The sequence below is a fragment of the Falco rusticolus genome, chromosome 4, assembly GCF_015220075.1.
Source record: "Falco rusticolus isolate bFalRus1 chromosome 4, bFalRus1.pri, whole genome shotgun sequence".
Classification (NCBI taxonomy): domain Eukaryota; kingdom Metazoa; phylum Chordata; class Aves; order Falconiformes; family Falconidae; genus Falco; species Falco rusticolus.
The window spans coordinates 35,934,400-35,952,677 of NC_051190.1; the positions used below are offsets into that span (position 1 = coordinate 35,934,400).

Sequence of the window (18,278 nt, forward strand, 5' to 3'; positions counted from 1 at the left end):
TATCTCAGAATACACAGCCTGGATAAAGACTCGGCGTAAAAGATATGCTGACCATGTTGAAATCTGTGAAATTCAGGTTTTCAAATGGAGTGCAACATACAATTCTGACCAAACCTTTTAGAAGCTGAAACCAAATGTTAAAAACAACTAATAAATTATGATATATCTTAGAAAGAAAAGTATCCAGGTTGTATTCTCTACTATAAAGGAACAAAACAACTCCAGAATGGTTGTGGGGTGAGTGCTGGTATAAAACTGTACCTAAGCAGTAATTAGCTCCTGCTTTTAGGTATGTGATCTACAGAGAACATTATCTTGGTATGATATTGTGATACCAATCATCAGGGAAAAGGAGAAAACATAAGGACAAAGGGTGAGCTTTGAAGAAATTACCTAATGATATTCATGAGCTAAAACTGCACACTCTGCAGAGTGCAAATAACCGAGCTGGTTCTGGTATTAAAAGCAGTGTCTAACTGCATATATGCAGCAGACTAGCTAAGCTAATTTTAATTATCCTGGCTATATAACTGCACAGACAGAATGATACTACTGCCCTGTATTCAAGCTACATTGGAATAAAATTCAAGTTTTGGTTTGTATCCTAATGCTGCAGCAAATTCAGCCTTTGTGTTGGTGTGCAACTGTTTTGAAAACCTATTTTTCAGTTCAAAGATCTTTATATGAAAGTTAGCATGTATTGCTACAATCATTCGTCAGACTTTAATCACGCCATTAACTGTTTGAAATACAGGTTTGCTGTACTCAGACTCCCACTTCATAGTAAATAGTGTTTTGTTGCATTAAATCTCATGACATATCCTGTCTATCTGTACTGGATAATGATGTTAAAACCTTAAGACTGATTTATTTTTTTCTTAATGCTTGTTGATTTTCTTCAATACAGACCCACCACAGATGAATAATGTCATGCCAACATCTCCCCTCCTTCCTCAGATGGCACATCAACATTCATACCCCAGCCTGGGACAGATCACAAACCCATATGAGCAACAGCCCCCAGGCAAAGAGCTTAACAAGTACGCCTCTCTAAAGGCAGTCGGTAAGTAAGCAACACGACGCATGACTTCTCTTTAGATCAGTATGTTGCTTTTGCTGTTGTCAGCTGACATTCTGCTTCCAAGTTAAAAACAAAGTCTTGCTCATCTGGACTACTTCATGATAGAATTTCATATAGAATATTATGTTAGTTGCAAGTGTATTAAAAATTAACAGGGGGACTATAATTAGTGATAAAAAAATTGCATGTAAGGATCAGTGATCAGAAGTATGTGTGTTTATATGTGCATACAAAATTACACCATACCTACTGTACACCATTTTTCAGCAAGTTTCACCTATGTTGTATGCACAGTGTTCAGCCCTAGTTCTTTATGCCCCGAATATGCCCACCTATGCATTTTGGTATGCATTTTCCATACCTATCTGAACAAATGAGAGAGAAAAACATCAAGTATGTTGCAAATTTAAAGCATATAATTTAGACACCTGGTAAACACTTCCAAAAAGAGAGGTACTTGTATGCTTCCAAAATAAGAGCGTTCACATTTTCTGCAGGATGCGCATTAGTAGGTCACTGAAGGAATAGTCTGAGGCTTTATGATTTCAAATAACTGGTGCATCATAAAGCTCCTAATAAAGGTCCTGGTAGTGGCTATTTTCTGTGACTGATCAGTATAATACACTATTATTTTAAGCAAATGGAAGAACATCTTCAAAGAAACAGTTGTGGGTAGGGAAAAGGACAATAGTGGGTAAACATTTTGACATAATTTTCATATTGGAAACATAAGTTGATAATACTTTTCAGGGGCTGTAAATACCGGCTGCACGCTATGTGAAGACAGAAAGCCTTTATGATGTTACATTTCAGGCCCCTACTAGACAACAATAAACGAAGAACTAAGAGGGGGTCTATTCATAGCTTTGCACTAACCCTTGCTCAGCTTACACATATGGATGTTAACATCATTTCCCCATGAATTTAGAGCAGTATCACACTGCCTATTTCCAGCCAGAGCTATTTAGCTCAGAAAAACAGCAGAACAGCTGAGAACGTTCTGACTTAAGAATCTAGTATTTGTCACGCCAGAAATTTCCATCACAAACTGACATTCCTTTATCCAAACTTCAGGATAGCAGACCTCTAACAAAATGTACATTGAAGTCCCATCTCAAATAGTTTAGCCTCGGTTTAGCTTGTCATTTTGTTTCTTACATGTGGCATTTTTAAATCTGTTTATAAAAGACAAGTGTTAATAGCTTTCTGCTGCATTTTGAATACAGACGGAGTAGCTTTACAATTGCTTCTTCAAAAGGTGGTACTGTGTAACAATGTGGTGATTATCACAGATTTATGCTCTGATTCTTTTTCAGATGTCAATTTAGGGCAAGCCAATTGTCAAAGCTAAAAGGTACTTAAGCATAATAAAATGAGAGATGAAACTTCTCTCATCTGCCTAAGAGCCACTGAATGTACTTATTTTAAAAAATTATTAAATTACAACTTAGGTATTTCTTGGGTGTCTGAGTACAAGTTTTTAATGCAGCTAGATTATAACCATACAGTTAAATCAACCTTGAAAGATTGTGCACTTCAGCTCCAGAAGTTGTATAATGCCTCTCAGAATTTTAGATTAAATTAAACATAACTTTCAGAGACATTTTCTTCCAGGAGGATTACAGCATCTACCCGTGCTTTTCCCCCCGCCCCTGTAGACCTACTGGTTTCAGACCACATTGGCCAAGTTTTAGATTCAAGTAAATTTTCACAAGAAAAGTACAGAAGTGCTGCATTGTTATCCAAACTTTTCAGCAGAAAACAACAGAGATTTTGAAACTGTTACACATTCACGCCTTCTGTCTGGACGTATGGAGCAAGAGTTAAATATGCTCTGGTTTTAACCACTTTCAGACTCTCAAAGCCATGATTCCTCCCAAGAGGTACCTCTTGAGTACATCCCAAAATCACAAAGAGGTTTTTTTCCATGATGCCAGCCAGGCCTGGGTTTGTGACCATGCTGACATCAGCCTAGACAGACTGCACATTGCAGAGTTCATATTGGCTTTGTAGGAGCTCTGAGAGGAAAAAGCAACTGGCCTACATCAGGCCCCCCAGTATAAATTTAACCTGACAACATCTTTTGAACAAATAGACTGAGTTCACCCTGACCTGGTATTCATGTCACAGGGCAATGGCATTTTTCATATGCTAACATTCAGAGTCGCGTTTACTGATCCCCATGGCAGGTTAATGAATGCATCTAGTCCCTTTCCCTTTGCATTCATTGATAATGGCTTGAGGGTGGATTCATTTGCCACAACATAAGTTTAATAAGGGATGTGCTGTGTATATCTCCATGTGTTTGAGGCAAACCATATTCATTTAAGTGCCTCTTACTCTGCATGATCCCATTGTTCAGGTGTAGTCCACTGTGATTAATTCTCTTCTTTAATGGAGGATGGAGGTGGAGGAAGAAGTATTGCTATTGCTTTGTAGCAACTGTAGCTATAGTACGTTAATACCACTCGTCACAGTGTGGCCATAAGTGGTAAGAAGTTTAGATAACTGAAAAAGTGATGCTTTACCAGAGGCAGTATTAAATTAATTTCCACACAGCTGCTTTCTTCTGAACTACAGATGTCCTAAAAATTTGGCTGTCTAATTTGGGAAGTAAGCTACTCATCCCTCAGTGACTCGCTGCTGTGAAAAGTCAGTTCATGGGAAAGTAGCAAGTCACAATGATCTCCATCCTGGACCATGTTCAGGACCTGCATTAAATTCAGTACCTAAGACTCAAGCGCTTGTGAAAACAAGAGACAACAGTGCCATTGCTATTAATTTGCCTTGTCCTACAGAATGGGAATGACCAATACCATGGTAGTGAGGCCAAGCTGGTCACTAAGAAGCTATTCAGATCTACACCCTAGACTCCAACAGAGTGCAATTTGAAGTTGGACTGTTCATGCATGTATGCAATGCAACGTGTGCATTGCAGAGTGTCTGATTCAGCACAACAGGGGAGAAGAGAGTTGAAAAGGCCAATGTGGATGTATTTTATTTAAAACACAAAATATTTTTTGTGAACCAGTTCAAACTGCACAGCCAAACCCTTACACACTCTATGGAAGAGGATATTTTCCATATTTCTTGTTAGGAATTTATTTTTTGCAGCCTCCAGAATTCCTTAAGTACTGACCAGCAGCTACTGACCAAATTCAACTTTCCCTCTTACTGTCTACGGGCATTTACATCTCTGAATAATGTGAGAATATTCTGTGCCTATTTTATATTAGATGAGTGCTTGGAGTAATAGTGAGTTGAGATTTACTTACTCTTTCCCTCACCGCACCAGAATTTTGCACTTCTTCTACCTTAACACATACACCACCAGACAATAATCAGCAGAAGGTAGAAGACACCCTTGAAATGAGACAGAGCAACACACACTTCCTGAAAGAACAGACACACACTCCATCTCCTAGCATCTCTAGCCTAACTGATAGGTGCACTCTGTTCATCCATTATTTGCTCATTTTTGAGCCAGAGAATCTTTTCTCAACAGTGCCAAATTTGTCCCACCAGAGAATGCCAGAGACTGTATCTGAGGGAAAAGGGTTAACAAGCTGTAAGACCAGTCCCACCAAAAGTGGTCACTTAATATTTTGTGGCAATAAACCACTCAGTGTTTTGGTATTTCAGTTTTTTGGTCACCTGAGATGACATGATCCTACTTTTCTTTGGTGCTTTTGCCATATTTCATTATTTATGTGAAAAGTGCAGAAAGAGGTTTTTCTGCATAAATTATTCTTATTTCCAGTTCATCAACCATGTTTTTACTCCATGCTTAAATGGTTATTGCTCACTTAAGCAATACTGACATGCCTAAAGCTACAAGTGGATGGAGATCTTGTATCTGAACACCTTTATAAAATTCAAGTCCCAAGACATACAAAGGTAGCTCATCACAAATTTTTCTACTCATCATGTGGATACTCATTCAGAAAGCATGAACAATCCAACCTCAAATTCCACTCTGCTGAGCTGTAATAGTCAGAGTCCATCCTGTTGCTTAATAAGTTTCCTAGAGCTCAAACTGGTCTCACTATCCTGAGGTATTAGTTATATTTATTCAGTCACATTGATCTGTAAGCTTGCCGCAGTAACAGTTGATTTTCTTTCCTGAGTTTCAGGGAGTGCAAAGTAACCAACTTTCTTTAGAATTTCTTGAAAAAATTAAAAAATACCTCAAATGCAACTTTCTAAAGCCCTGCAGGACTGGGAGATGGATTACTCAGCTGCTGGAGAGGTGCACAGACACACATGTGAAAACAGAATACAAGTATTTCTACAGTTTAACATGATTTTATATTTCTTTCATAAACTTTCTTCTTCCCCTCTCTCACACACAGCCTTTAAGGAACTGATTGGGCATGACTTAAGAAGAGATAACTCAGACAGTCTAAATTTTTGCCAAAAAAATCCCCCAGACCCAAAACCAAATAATGGACAGAATAACTCCCTGAAACTCAGACCTAGAAAGCCTTCAGATTATGCTGGGAGTTGTAGTCTCCTGTGGGATGAAATCAGATCTCATTAATTCTAATTGATTGGATATAGTGCAGCTAGAGGAGGATATAACTGGCAGAAGACTCACAATCACATCTCTGAGTCCATAGCTCCCAGCATTTCTTGGAGCTTCACAGTTCTTTGATCCCAAAGGAAACGTTAGACAGTGCTCCAAGCTCTGCTTGCAGCTGCAAAACTCTAAAGTGAGTTTTTGCAAATATGACACTTGAATAATAAGTATCTCCTGTTTAGGTCACTGTTACTATGTAGAAAATATTGTGGCCACAAGTGCATCAATGCACATGGCAACATCTCCCTCAAAAAGGTGACGCATGTGAGAAAACTGTTTGGTTTGTTTGTCCTTTACAGCTACACACACAGAAGGATCCAAAGGGGAAGATCACCATAAGGTTAACTCTAAGATGTTATCTTTGAACCATCCTCCTGCCCGATGTGAAATTTGGTGGTACCTTCTCTTAAGCTTCAGATCCTCAGTTTCCATAAAAATCATTGTAACCCTATGCTGACACAAGATCTGTCTTACCAGGATAGAAGTGACTGCACAACTGCCCCCTAAGAATCTGGTACCTCTCTCACCAGATGAGATTCTGTACTGTTCCCATAGTTCATTATGCTCTGGGCTGAAAAAAAAATAATACTGTAATTGGAAAAAAGGAAACACACAACAGGGAAAAAAGCCTGCCCATGCATTCACAGGGATTGATACAATTCACCTTTAGAAAAGGTAGAACTACAGAATTGGGCACAGTACGTTTGTGTTATTCTCCTAAACCAGCCACCCTGTTACACTGACAGGTAAATATTCATGTGTCTTTGGAAGGCTCAAAAAGGAGTTGTGTTTTCATTTCGAAGAGTAAAGAAATTTTCAGCTACTACTTCCATAAGCAGTTACATAAAAATGGATTAAAAAAATCTGGGACATGGGAGTAGCTCCCTGGATTTAACACCATGAAAACAGACAAGGAAGTACAGATTAATGCATCATTTTTCATATCCAGAGGGTGATTCAGTTAATGATTTCATATATCTAGAGGTATGTTCAGTGTCACGCATAATGCCAGACTAGGCAATCTGCCCATTTCAGCGCCGGAACTACGGTTCTATCTCAAGGAAATATGACATAAAAGCTTGGTATATTATTATTATTATTATTTACTTAGCCCAGTGTGGCTGCAGAATTTGAAGCTTTTGAGTGTTCATTTGTTGAGGAAGTCTTTCATACTTTAATCCTTGCTTCTCCTTCAGGCATAGGAGAGAAGCCAAGGAGCACTGAGCAGCAAGCCTCCCCTTACCACCCCCCGGTAGCACCGTTCCCTCAGCCTTCCCATTTCCCAGCAAGATGAAGTCTCTTGTTCCACCTGTGTCTTCTGCTGAGACCCCCCAAGCTTCATGTCCTGCCCAGCTCGTGCAGCCTTTCAAGACCTTTTCTTGCTTGCACTAAATCATTTAATTGTTTCCTCTGTTTTATTTACCAGATTAGCTTCTGATAACCACAGGCACTCTGTCATAGGTAAATAAAAAATGCTCAGGGAGTCTTGATCAAAATTTTTCGTATTTTTCCGTCCAGCACACTAATTTCTTCTTCCAGTGAGTAGCCATATTTTAATTATAAATATGTTGTTCATACAAAGCCTCAGTATCTTGAGCAAGATCATTTACATCACTGACATTCTTTTACAGCCTTTTAAAGAAACAACATTTTACTATAAAATCTACAGGGTGATATTCTTTCTGAGGCTGAGGAATTCTGCTCTAAGTGATCAGGCACCCGAGCAGCCATTGCCTATGCCATCCTTTAGCAAATAAGCAGAGCTGTGAAAAGGTAACTCTTTGGGTATACATTGGTCTTAACAGAAACAACATCTAGGCTGCCAGGAGGAAATTGCAAATAGTCTTTCTTTTACAAGAAGCAGTTTTAACACCAAAATAAGCTGCTCTTAAACGTTTCCATCTACGTTGTCTCATTTTTAAGACTTTAGCAACACATTGAACATGTGAAAGAAAGCAAATCTAACCTTCAGGCCCATTTAGTTTAGGTTTATCTCAGGACTGTCAGTTTTCTGGGTTGGATTCACACCTATTGAATTTGTTTTGTCTGAATTTGGTCCACTACCTGGTTTTATGCTGGATGAAGAATATTTATAAGGATCTATTAAACTCTTAACCTATTTTTCATGCCAAAATAGCAAATTTAAATCTGCACATCCTTAATTCTTGTTCTTGAAATTTATATAATTTCCAGTCATGTTCCCTACACTGGATTCCCTACAAAGCAGAAACTATTTTTTTCTTTTTACCAGCATGTATTTTAAAACAGTGAAAATGAAACCATTGCCAATAGTCATAAAAGTTCAGATTATAAACACCACCCCACAACCTATCAGTTATACATCACAGAGAACTCAAACCCTTCCATTAAAATTTAGGTTGGTTCTCTGGAAACTGGTTTATTTTTAAAATCCTTATTATGTGATAATAAATCTAAATGAAACAAGAAGTAAATTTCTCCTTTTTATAACACACAACGGGCAGATCTAAAATAACAGTACTATGAGTCCAGCTGACTGTTATGGAATGCTACGCTTTCAAGTTTTTTTACTGTCTCTTGCTTGTCTTATGCCTTGGAAGACTGCAGTCTTCAGAGGTAAATAGCTTACAGTAACCAGGTTTATTTCCATCTATTGAGATCAGTGATGGCCACAGGAAGGAAACTAGTAAATCTAAATCAAGCATGGGTTAATCAAACCTATTTCTATGAAGCATTAATGAATGATGCACAGGATTTTTTACACATAAAGTGAAGATACGAGTAAGTGAAACTTTACACTTAGGCAATAAGGCTAAATAGAAGTGAACAAATAAACAAAGCTGAGCTCACGTGAAGACAAAGTCTAACAATGTTAAGCATTTTCACTTGCAATCCTTCTTAAACATTGTTTTCTGCAACTGTTATATTTTGCACTGTAAACACACATCTGTGTATAAACATACTTCCCATTCTGCAATGCAATTTTTTTAACCACTATTTAAGAGCAGAGGTTGATCGTAAAGATAAGAAAACAATTGTGAATACTTGCAGATAAATAGAAACACTGTGGGATCCCAGCTAAAGTCTAGATTTAGTCTGAAGTGTGGCTTTTAAAATTCCAAACATTGAGCCTACATATCAATGGTACTAGTTGTTCTGAACATACTCCACTGATTTTTCCATCCTGAACTATTAGCTGTGCAGGTCATTTACAGCAATATCTTTGCAATAAGTTTATTACAGGTTATCATAAGTTTCATACAGGTGCTCAACATGTAATATCCTGCAAGTGGTTCTCAGAAGTACAAAATGATCAAAACTTATAACTTACAGGTGACCCAAATCCACACATAGATGTTTTTCAAAAAATTAACTGAGATTTTAAGAATATATCTTGAGCTCATTACCATTTTTAAATACCTGCAGTAGTTAGAAAATGTTTTAAACTCAGCACATGGAAGTGAAGTTCTAAATGATTTCAAAATGTTAGCTTTGAATTAATTCTGGGGAAAAGTACTGAAGATAATTTTCTTGAATTAAATAAACAGTTTCTCTAACTAAAGGCTTTCAGGGAGCACTTTTATTTATTAAGTAGTCTTTTATGCTGACAATATCCAAATATAAATCAGGTTATAATTATTGATCCAGGATTTTTTATTCTTAAAAATCAAAAGGTGAAAAATGAAAGGTAGATTTTTAAGGTAGGATTTTGATTTATTTTTTCCCAAGAACCCACCAAAGAATAATGAAGTGAAGGCAGAGAGTGTAACTCTGAAATCCTACTACGATCAATATGCTTAATTCTGGAATAAATTTAAGAATTTGGGGTTTGGGAAGCAAACTCAGTGCGAAACAGACTTCAATTCCTATACTTGTACTTTCTTTCCCATAGTTCTACTGATTCACATTGGGTTTTAATTTTGTATGAAAGTATTATTTCTTTAAATACATCAGAATCTGCCTGCAGATTCATATCTCCATGCAGATAACAGACTTTTAAGTATTTCATTCAAGTCTGTTGCATTTACAGTGTTTGTGACATGAACATTCAGGTCTGTCTCTGTAATTTTAAACAGGTATGAGGATTACATTATTGCAAGTCAAGTTTACTTAAGCAAATAATCCTTTTTTGGGGTCTAACTGAAATCAAAATCTCAAAAGCTTTAATACTCTCCAGCTTTGTACATGGTATATGTCAACAGCAGTAGTGTGATGTTCTTCAGAATTACCCATGAATACCAAGTAAGAAGAGTAAGACAACTGATAGGAATGAATCCCTTATTAACAATATAATATAAATAGCAGCAGTTATCTCTCTGCTATTTTGGTTCTGCAAATGATGTTCTAAAGACAGTAAATGTGTTTAAGAGAGAAATTACACAGATAAAAGCCACAGAGATCATTGCTTTACTCCTACACACTCATACTATAATAACAAAGGGCTTGAGGCATGGAAGGAGGAAGAGCAGTAACGTGATTTGTAATGCACAGTTAATTTTTCTGAAAGTCCTTCCCTGACAGCTTATTTGAAGAAGGATAAGAGGAAAAAAGAAGTTGGGGGGTAGGGAATCTGATATATAGTAGCTATGATATTATAGCATCAAAAAAATCACTACAAGAATATCAGTCTGTCCCATCCTAATGATAATATTAAGTACAATTGGTAGGTTTTATAGTGCAAAGTTTGCAAAGCTTTCTAGGCTATGGAAGGTGCTCCTGCAAAAAGTTCACCTTCCCTTGCAAGGGATCTGCTACAGTGGGGGAGGAAGATCTGCAGCACAGTGCTTTTGGTTCTCATTTTCACAAGTGATGGTTATGATTGCAATTCCTGGATAAAAAGGTAGAGGTGGGAGCTGAACACTGATATGGCAGAAGTCTTATGTGTGTGTGCATGATTAAATATTCATTGAAGAGAGATTCATTACTGATTCTTCCTTGACTGTCTGTCAGACACAAATGCTTTTGCTTTATGTGAAGGCTGTTCAGAGGGATCTGTTCAGAGCAGGCATTAGTTCTGCTTTGCCTTTGGGTTTGGCCAATATCTATAAAAACCTTATGAAACTGATTTTCTTCTGACAGTGGAAGTTTGGCAGTTGCCAAAGAACACTATTTCTTTCCAGTTTGACACACAAATCTGATTTGAAAACCTCTGGCAATTATGCACAAGACTAATAATACAAATGCCACATAGTCTAATAGGAGGGAGACAGGGAGAGAAGGACAAGAAAAAACAGAACCGAATGTGTGCATGTACGGCTATGTAATTACTTCCTAGATTTTCTTTTTCTCTTGCTTAATAACTCTCTCTTGAAAAGGATTCCTTCTGGCAAAAAGAATAGAAAAGATAGGTTTCTAATAGAAACAACTTATGCCACAGTTAATTTTGAAAAAAAAAATAAAAATCAACTTCAATCCAGAATGATTGCTAAAAATTCTTTAAAATTATAGCAGTTAAGAAACAGACCAAATAAAAATAACTCCTTCAAAAAATAGTTATTACATCACTAGGACCTTTTTCATTTAACCAGTGCAATTCAAAAAGCCTTTAGGCCTCATTCATACACAGAAAAAATAACATAAATCTAGTATGATGTCAGTTGAAAGCCAGAAAAATGCTGGTTTATTTCAGCACTAAAAACACGTCTTAATTAGGCATTTAGAGACTTGAAAAGGGTCTTCTGGGTTCTCATGCGGCTTCCTACATCATCACAACTAGAAGTATTTGTAGCTGATTGAGACATATGTTTAAGAGTTATAACCAGCAGTATACTAAAAGACCCAAACACATCTAATAAAAAGTATTAAAACTGAAAATGAAATTCAGAACACAGAAGAATGCCAACAGGGATGTGTGAAAAAAATGAAATTAGGTTCATGCTAAGAACAGTTATTACAAATAAATGTGGTCAGGAATATAACAGCTTTTTCAGTCAACATTAAATAAGATAAATTGACACCTTAAGGAAAAAACAAACACACATTTTTAGATGCTGAATCACATTGCAGAACACCGTGAATTTTTTTCCAACGTGACCCACATACTACTCAGTGTGCAGCCTGCCAGGACAGTCTACCTGGTTTGCGGTCCACTCCCAGGAGCAAGGCACGCTGCTGTGTGTGGACTGCCTGAATTACTGACTGCGGTACTAGGGCCTGTTATTGCACATGGCTGCACAGTTTCTCTGCAAATGTACAACGAAGCGGTGCTCCTGGAATAGTTAGGAAGCCCTGCCCTTAAACAAACTGAAGGTCCTCCCCAACCAAAAAGGTTACAAACAATTCCATATTATTGTTCATGTATGAAAGCATTGCTGTGAGCTTTTGACACAATCAGATTTGTCCTGATTTGCCTGAGAAGCATTAAAAACTACCCAGTGAAAAAGCAAGCAAGATAACTGAAGGAAGAAGCAGAAGAAGCCTTTTAAGCAAGTCTCCTAAGTGTTAACCTCTTTGGCTTTGGACAGCATTTTTAGAAAGCAAGCCAAACCCTCATTTCCTATAATCAGTTTATGCCGCAGTCATGCTTTATTCAGAAGCTAAGCATGACAGCATGACTCCTTAGATAGTTTCTATTTCAAAAGGCAAGTTTTCTTACCATATATAAGGTTTCTAATAAAACTCAAAGTGATAAATATGCCTAAATGAGATAAAACAAAATAAATATTTCACAGCAGACCTTTTCATATATATTTGTAATTGTAGATGCCATGAAAGGACATGAGCTTAGAGGCCTTTAGGAAAAAAAATAATGAAAAAATAGATTTACAGTTACAGGACAGCCACTAGCTGCATTTTCAAAGTGCCAAAGATTTGAATACATAATTCCCTTAGACTTCCTTTACAATTTCATCCATTGGTTCAAGAATAGAACTGACAATCTTATTTCCTTCTCAAGTTTACCATTCATTACATGATACTGTACCAGCAGTTTAACATCTTGATGCTTGAATTTGAAACATTAAATCACTTGAGGATGTAACATAGTGTGATCTTTGTCTATCTGCATGCAACATATTTCAGGTCTCCTGAAAACATTTACTATTTTAATGTTAATTAACATGACGTAGCCATCATTTGTTTTCAGGTTGACAGAAATTACTAATTCTGGTAAATCAGAAAAGCTCTAGTATTCTTTACACTGGTTAGACACAACCATTGTGTGTGTCATTGTTCTCTATATTAGGTACAATGTGTGTATGTCTTGAGTATTTTGACCAAACCCAAATCATGGTATCCCTGCTGCACTCTACAAAATTGAATCATAAATGTTGCAATCAATTGTAAATCAAGGCAGCCAAATATACAAAGCCCAACCGGAAAAGCTGTCTTACATGTCCAAGGAGAAACCTGCCTAAACTTACACAGTAAATAAAATGTTTGTAAAAAGAAAAAGAAAAAATAGACTTTGCAGCGCTGTGCTTTTTTTGGCACGCTGTCAGAAGAGGGGTGCTTCTGCTGATGGACACGTGGCTACTCTTGTGTTCCAGGGAACTGTAACACGGTACATAAGGTACCACATATGATGACTGATGCCTGAGGAGTTAATCAAATTATGTCTTAGCATTCCCAGACAAGCAGCAGCATTTGCTGCCTGTAGTGGATAAAGAGAACATTGCTGAGACTGAAGGCTCTGCTTACCAAGTCTGATTACATTCCTATTCTAAACCATTCCTAATGCATTTCAAAACCCAGAAATATTCTGGCCTCTTCAGCCTTTCAGAAACTGTCATGAAAGTAGTCAACAGATGAGAAGAAATGTTTGGACATACATATTTGTGTTTCATCATGTCTGATATCATGAAAGTAGAATTTTTTTGCTGGGAAAACAAAATGCAATCTGGTGTCTGGAGGTGGACAAGCTCCTTTCAAACAATGACTGCAGAAGAAAAGGTTGATATAATATGTCTTTTCATGCTTGGTATCTGTCCAGATCAATGTAAGAACTGAGTAAACAGATAAAGTGGTAAAGATGGCAAGGACAGGAATCACAGAAAGTAGGTTCTACCTAAGCTACGAAAGTAATTCATGGGTGGTTCTATGCATTTTGTATTTTTCTTTACCTGAATCAGCAATAGTGAATAAAAACCATGAGAAAGAATCCACAGACATAAAATATTTTCTTCCTTTGCAGAACATCTTAAATAAAAACAAACTGGTGTTAGAATTTCTGGGGGAAGAAAGGCAAATATCTAGAACAGAAATCAATGCATTGCAGCCCACAGGCTGAATTCTGCATTCTGAGAGCTCAGTACAAGAATGGAGAAGGAGGGATGCAAAAATTATTTAAAATGGCCTTTGCCCTTTCTTAGAATTCAGCATGGTTTAAAATTGCCCCACCTTATACACAGCCAGGCCAGTGCCCATGAGGTGGGAACAGCCAGTCACCAACTGTGAAGTAGCTATATTCCTTCCTCTTGGCCACACACAGAGCTATCATTTCGTTCTATCCACTGCTGGCATTATATGAACAGAATCATGTCTACCTGCAACATCTAGCTGTATTCTATTTTCCAACAGATTTCATGTTATGCAAAGCAAATTCTATGCTCCATGATGCCTGATGAATCCTTTCATTCAAAAAATAGGTCATTAGTTATTTGTTTTACTGGATGGAACACAATTTTCAGTTAATTTATTGAATCAAATTAATACCTAGCAACAGCTAATATGAACTCAGTCCATGCTAGTTTTTCCCTCTTACCCAAGAAAAAAACTTGTGCTAGTGTAAAAATGATTTTCAAATGAACTGCAAAAGCTCTCCCATAGAGTTAGCTTGTTATCTTGGAAGCCTTTGAACATATTGTCTTCAATGACAGCTTAGAAAAGCAAATGAATAAGCAATCACACAATCAGACAGGATCCACAACAGCACCACCAAAGGCAGCCACCTAGTATTTCCCTGGGCAAAATTCCTGTGTTGTCATTGAGCCAGGATTCGTGACCCTTCTGTCTTTCCTTGAGTTTTCACTTTCATTACTTAGAGAGGGACATGTAAGGGTCCCCCAGCTCCAGGTAACTACACTTACCTGAAAGTCTTAGCAAAGTCATGGCTTTAGAAGCAAAGCCTTGTTATAAACTGTTAAATATTACATAGGGTTAGCTTTACTGTTACACAGAAAAAAATCTACAAATAGGCAGCTAGTGTAATTTGGCTGTTATCTGGTGTGCCATTGTAATCCTTTCATTGCTAAGCCGTCCCCCAACACTTTCCATTGACTTGCTTTCTGTATCTCTAGCCCTAAATTTGAAATACAATCTCTTTGTGGCTAGAATAAAGCTCTGCAGCTCACAAAGTAGTTCTTAAAATACGTTCAGATAACAAACAATTCTGTGAAGCACCTAGTGAGAACCAGGGTTCCCTATGTATTTTTGTATCTTCTGACTGCGACTGCAAGCTCTCGCTGAAGCTTTTTTTTTCTTAATGTCTTTAGAGCTTTTATATGACCTCACTCCTTTGTGGATTCTCCTCTCTCATTTCAGAGGTTTCTTCCCACTCCTAGGTGCCTACTTTCACAGAATCTGTAGGACATAATTGTCTTTTATGATTCTACACTTCTCCCATAGCTGTAAGAAGTGGTGCAAGAATTCAGAGCCATTTTATGGACCCACAAAGATAAGAGGATTGTCAACAAGGAAGAGAGTAAAAAACACTACTTCAGAATTACCCAGGATCTCCTTATGTAGCTGTACTTTCTACACAGGAATGCTTGTAACTGCAGTATTTTACAAGAAAAAGAAAGCATTACACGATGCTAATGCATGTTCACACAACTTTATGCCAAAAGTGGTTACACAGCCACCTTGAAGACTGCTTAGCTTAGGGAGCAGGACAATATTACACAGCTTTAGGGCCACTTCTTAGCACAGACAACTTGCACTCAAATAAGTGCACTGAGAAATTCCAGCCCTGTTACAGCCACAAGGATTTTTGCCACTGATTTTCAAGAAAACATGTTTTCATCCATGGTATTTACTCTATAACTTACTATATATTTACTCCATATAATTTACTCTATATTTAGCAACAACTCACTGGTTTACATGCTTTTGTTATATAACTGTGGATTATGAAAAATATGTGAAACTTCCAAGTTTGGTCATGGCCTGTCATCAATCAGCAAAAGACTAAATCTTGTCTGTTAGTGAAGATTTAGGCAGAATGGTGAAACTTGAATCAAAACATACCACCAAAAGCCCATTGCTTTCTGGCCACCTCATCTAAATGAGACTAAACTCACTGAAGTTCTCCTAGGCATTCCCATAACCTTGCTATCCCAAGCAGCTTGGTAGCCATCTCCTTTCGAAATCAGAATTCAAGGAATAAGGCATGGGTCCCAATCTGCGACATTTAACACTGATACTGGCAAAGTTTAGATCAAAATAAAACAAACAGTTGTGGTCACTTTCTTTAAGGCATTGTTGGACTCAGTTAAGGGTGAGGAGTGATACACCTTTTAGAAGATAAGGTTCATGGTTGTATAACTGCTTCAACTAAGTGGGATTTAAATCTACTTTCCCCACCCCAGCAAGGTGCATCCCAGCTTCTGGTAGGATGGTCCCCACCCAGACTCACATCCTGATGAACTTGTGCTGAGGAGCAGAAGAAAATTCAAGATTTATTAGTCTAGAAAGACAAAAGAAGATAAAGTATCTCTTTAGCTTAATAGTTAAGGTATTCAGCTGGAAGGGAGAAGCCCTGCTTTTGATCCTGACACTGTTTCTATATTTTTTCAGTTATTCATTTCATGCACAGCAGGAACAAAAGCCCAAGTTCTCCCCCCTCCCAGGCACACAGGTTGGAAAAAAAATCATATTTCAACATTTTTTTCCAGATGAACAGCTACAACAGTAACTAAATTTGTGGGTGCATTAACTTAAAGGAGTAAAAACCTTACAAAAATATTGAAACTGAGAACATTCTTATAATTAGCTGCCAAGACTGGAGGGAGGGAACACGAAGAATAACACTCAGAATTAAAGCCCTTCTTTTCTATTGTTCATTTGGCAATTTTGCAATTCTAATTCTTTACTACTTTTGCAAACATGACAGTGATACCTTTAAATCCTATTTTACTGATTTATATACAGAAGCAAATGCAAAAGGCACTTCTATAGCACCTTTAATCTGAAAACTCAGTATACTCTACAAATAGCAATTAAACTTCATAACACTTAACTACCTCCTCCAATGTGTTAACAGCTCATTTTACAGCTGGTGAAACCAAAGCAGAGGGAAGTTGAGTCATGTACCTAGGGTCACATAATAAATCCATCCTGTAACTCCAAAATGTCTCTTTGCATGTTTAAAGTCCACACAGTATTTATAGGGGCTGGTTAAGAATTAAAATGAACTTCCTGAGATTCACTGTTGATTTTTAAAGTAGCTGGCATCAGGATACTATAAATACGCTTTTCTTGAGAAAATATTTGTTACAAAACCATGCCCAGTATTACTGTTCTGAATATTCTGCTTTGAAAATCAGGAAAAAACCTGTTTCTGCACTATATTAGCATCAGGTCACTCACTCTGGGGCATAGCACACTGGTATTATAAAACCTGTAATCTAGCCATCTAGCCGGTACGCAAGAATGAGGACTGCTTCAAGATTTGCCAAAAGCCCTTTTGAAGAATTGAACAGTTTGATTTTATTAATGCTTTTCTGGCTACTTATTTGCTACAATGGTATTTTCCCCCACTCAATCCTGGTACATGTGCCTAGGTGTAAGCCTGCGTGTGCATGCCGAAAGAAAACTGTTTTAAAGAGGTTAAAACATTAGATAAAGAGCCTGGCTTTCACTTTGAGCATTTAACTCCTAGGCATACATCCGAAATTCTCAGGCAAAACCCTGCAAACCATTATTTGATCAGAACAAACGCAAACAGCAGCTCCCCACACTGTCACTGCCACACAAAACACGTGCAATCAGCCCTTCGTCATGTTTGCCAGCTTTCTGCTTGACTTTGCTGATGAGGTTTTACAGATCAGAGCCTGTTTTTTTCTCTCCAACACACCACTTGGGATGTGCCTAGGAAGGGACTATGGACTGAATAAGTTAAAGCAACTTTAATGTAACCATATTTACAGAATTAATAATTCCACTTTCTGTATGATCTTCCATAAGAAACAAATAAAGAGCTGAAAATCTTACATATAAGGTGGCATAAACAGGAGCAAAATTAATCTCTCAGATGTGTCATAGGCACTTGTGAGGCCAATTTCTTTCTTGCTTAGTTTTTACAGTGGGGGTGTTGTTTATATGCAGGAGTAATACAATTTACTCTTCTGTGAGGACATCGATCTTGATGTGTTTGGAGATCTGAGTAACATACGTAATGTCTGACAAAATTCAGAGACCAAGAACCATTGCTGGCCGTGGGAAAAGGTGTGAGTGAGAAAAATAAAAAGAAACTAAGGAAGTAGCTTTAGTTGTGGCCTTTTTCACTTAGCCATGCAGAAGAGATACACGGCATGAAAAATCAGGCAACGCAAATATCTGCAAATTTTGGTCATTATTTAAATAACTGCATCACCACTGTTGTCTTTGTGAACAGAATTAATTTACCTTGTAACTGATCGTCAAAGATCTTGGTTATGTAAGACAAATTGCTATAGTTTAACTAAGATAAAAGTACAAACT

At 37.4% G+C, this 18,278-nt stretch overlaps 1 protein-coding gene and 1 long non-coding RNA gene across 2 annotated transcripts in view; one reads left to right on the plus strand and one right to left on the minus strand.

Moving 5' to 3' along the window:
- SHISA9 (shisa family member 9) overlaps positions 1 to 18,278 on the plus strand; it is a 191,440-nt gene that overhangs the window by 168,182 nt on the left and 4,980 nt on the right. The window contains exon 3 of the mRNA XM_037386977.1: positions 908 to 1,063. Coding sequence (XP_037242874.1) covers positions 908 to 1,063 — 156 coding nt within the window. The remainder of the gene's footprint in view (positions 1 to 907; positions 1,064 to 18,278) is intronic.
- Positions 1 to 18,278, minus strand: part of LOC119147689 — a 244,074-nt gene that overhangs the window by 167,733 nt on the left and 58,063 nt on the right. The gene's annotated exons all lie outside the window — the stretch shown is intronic.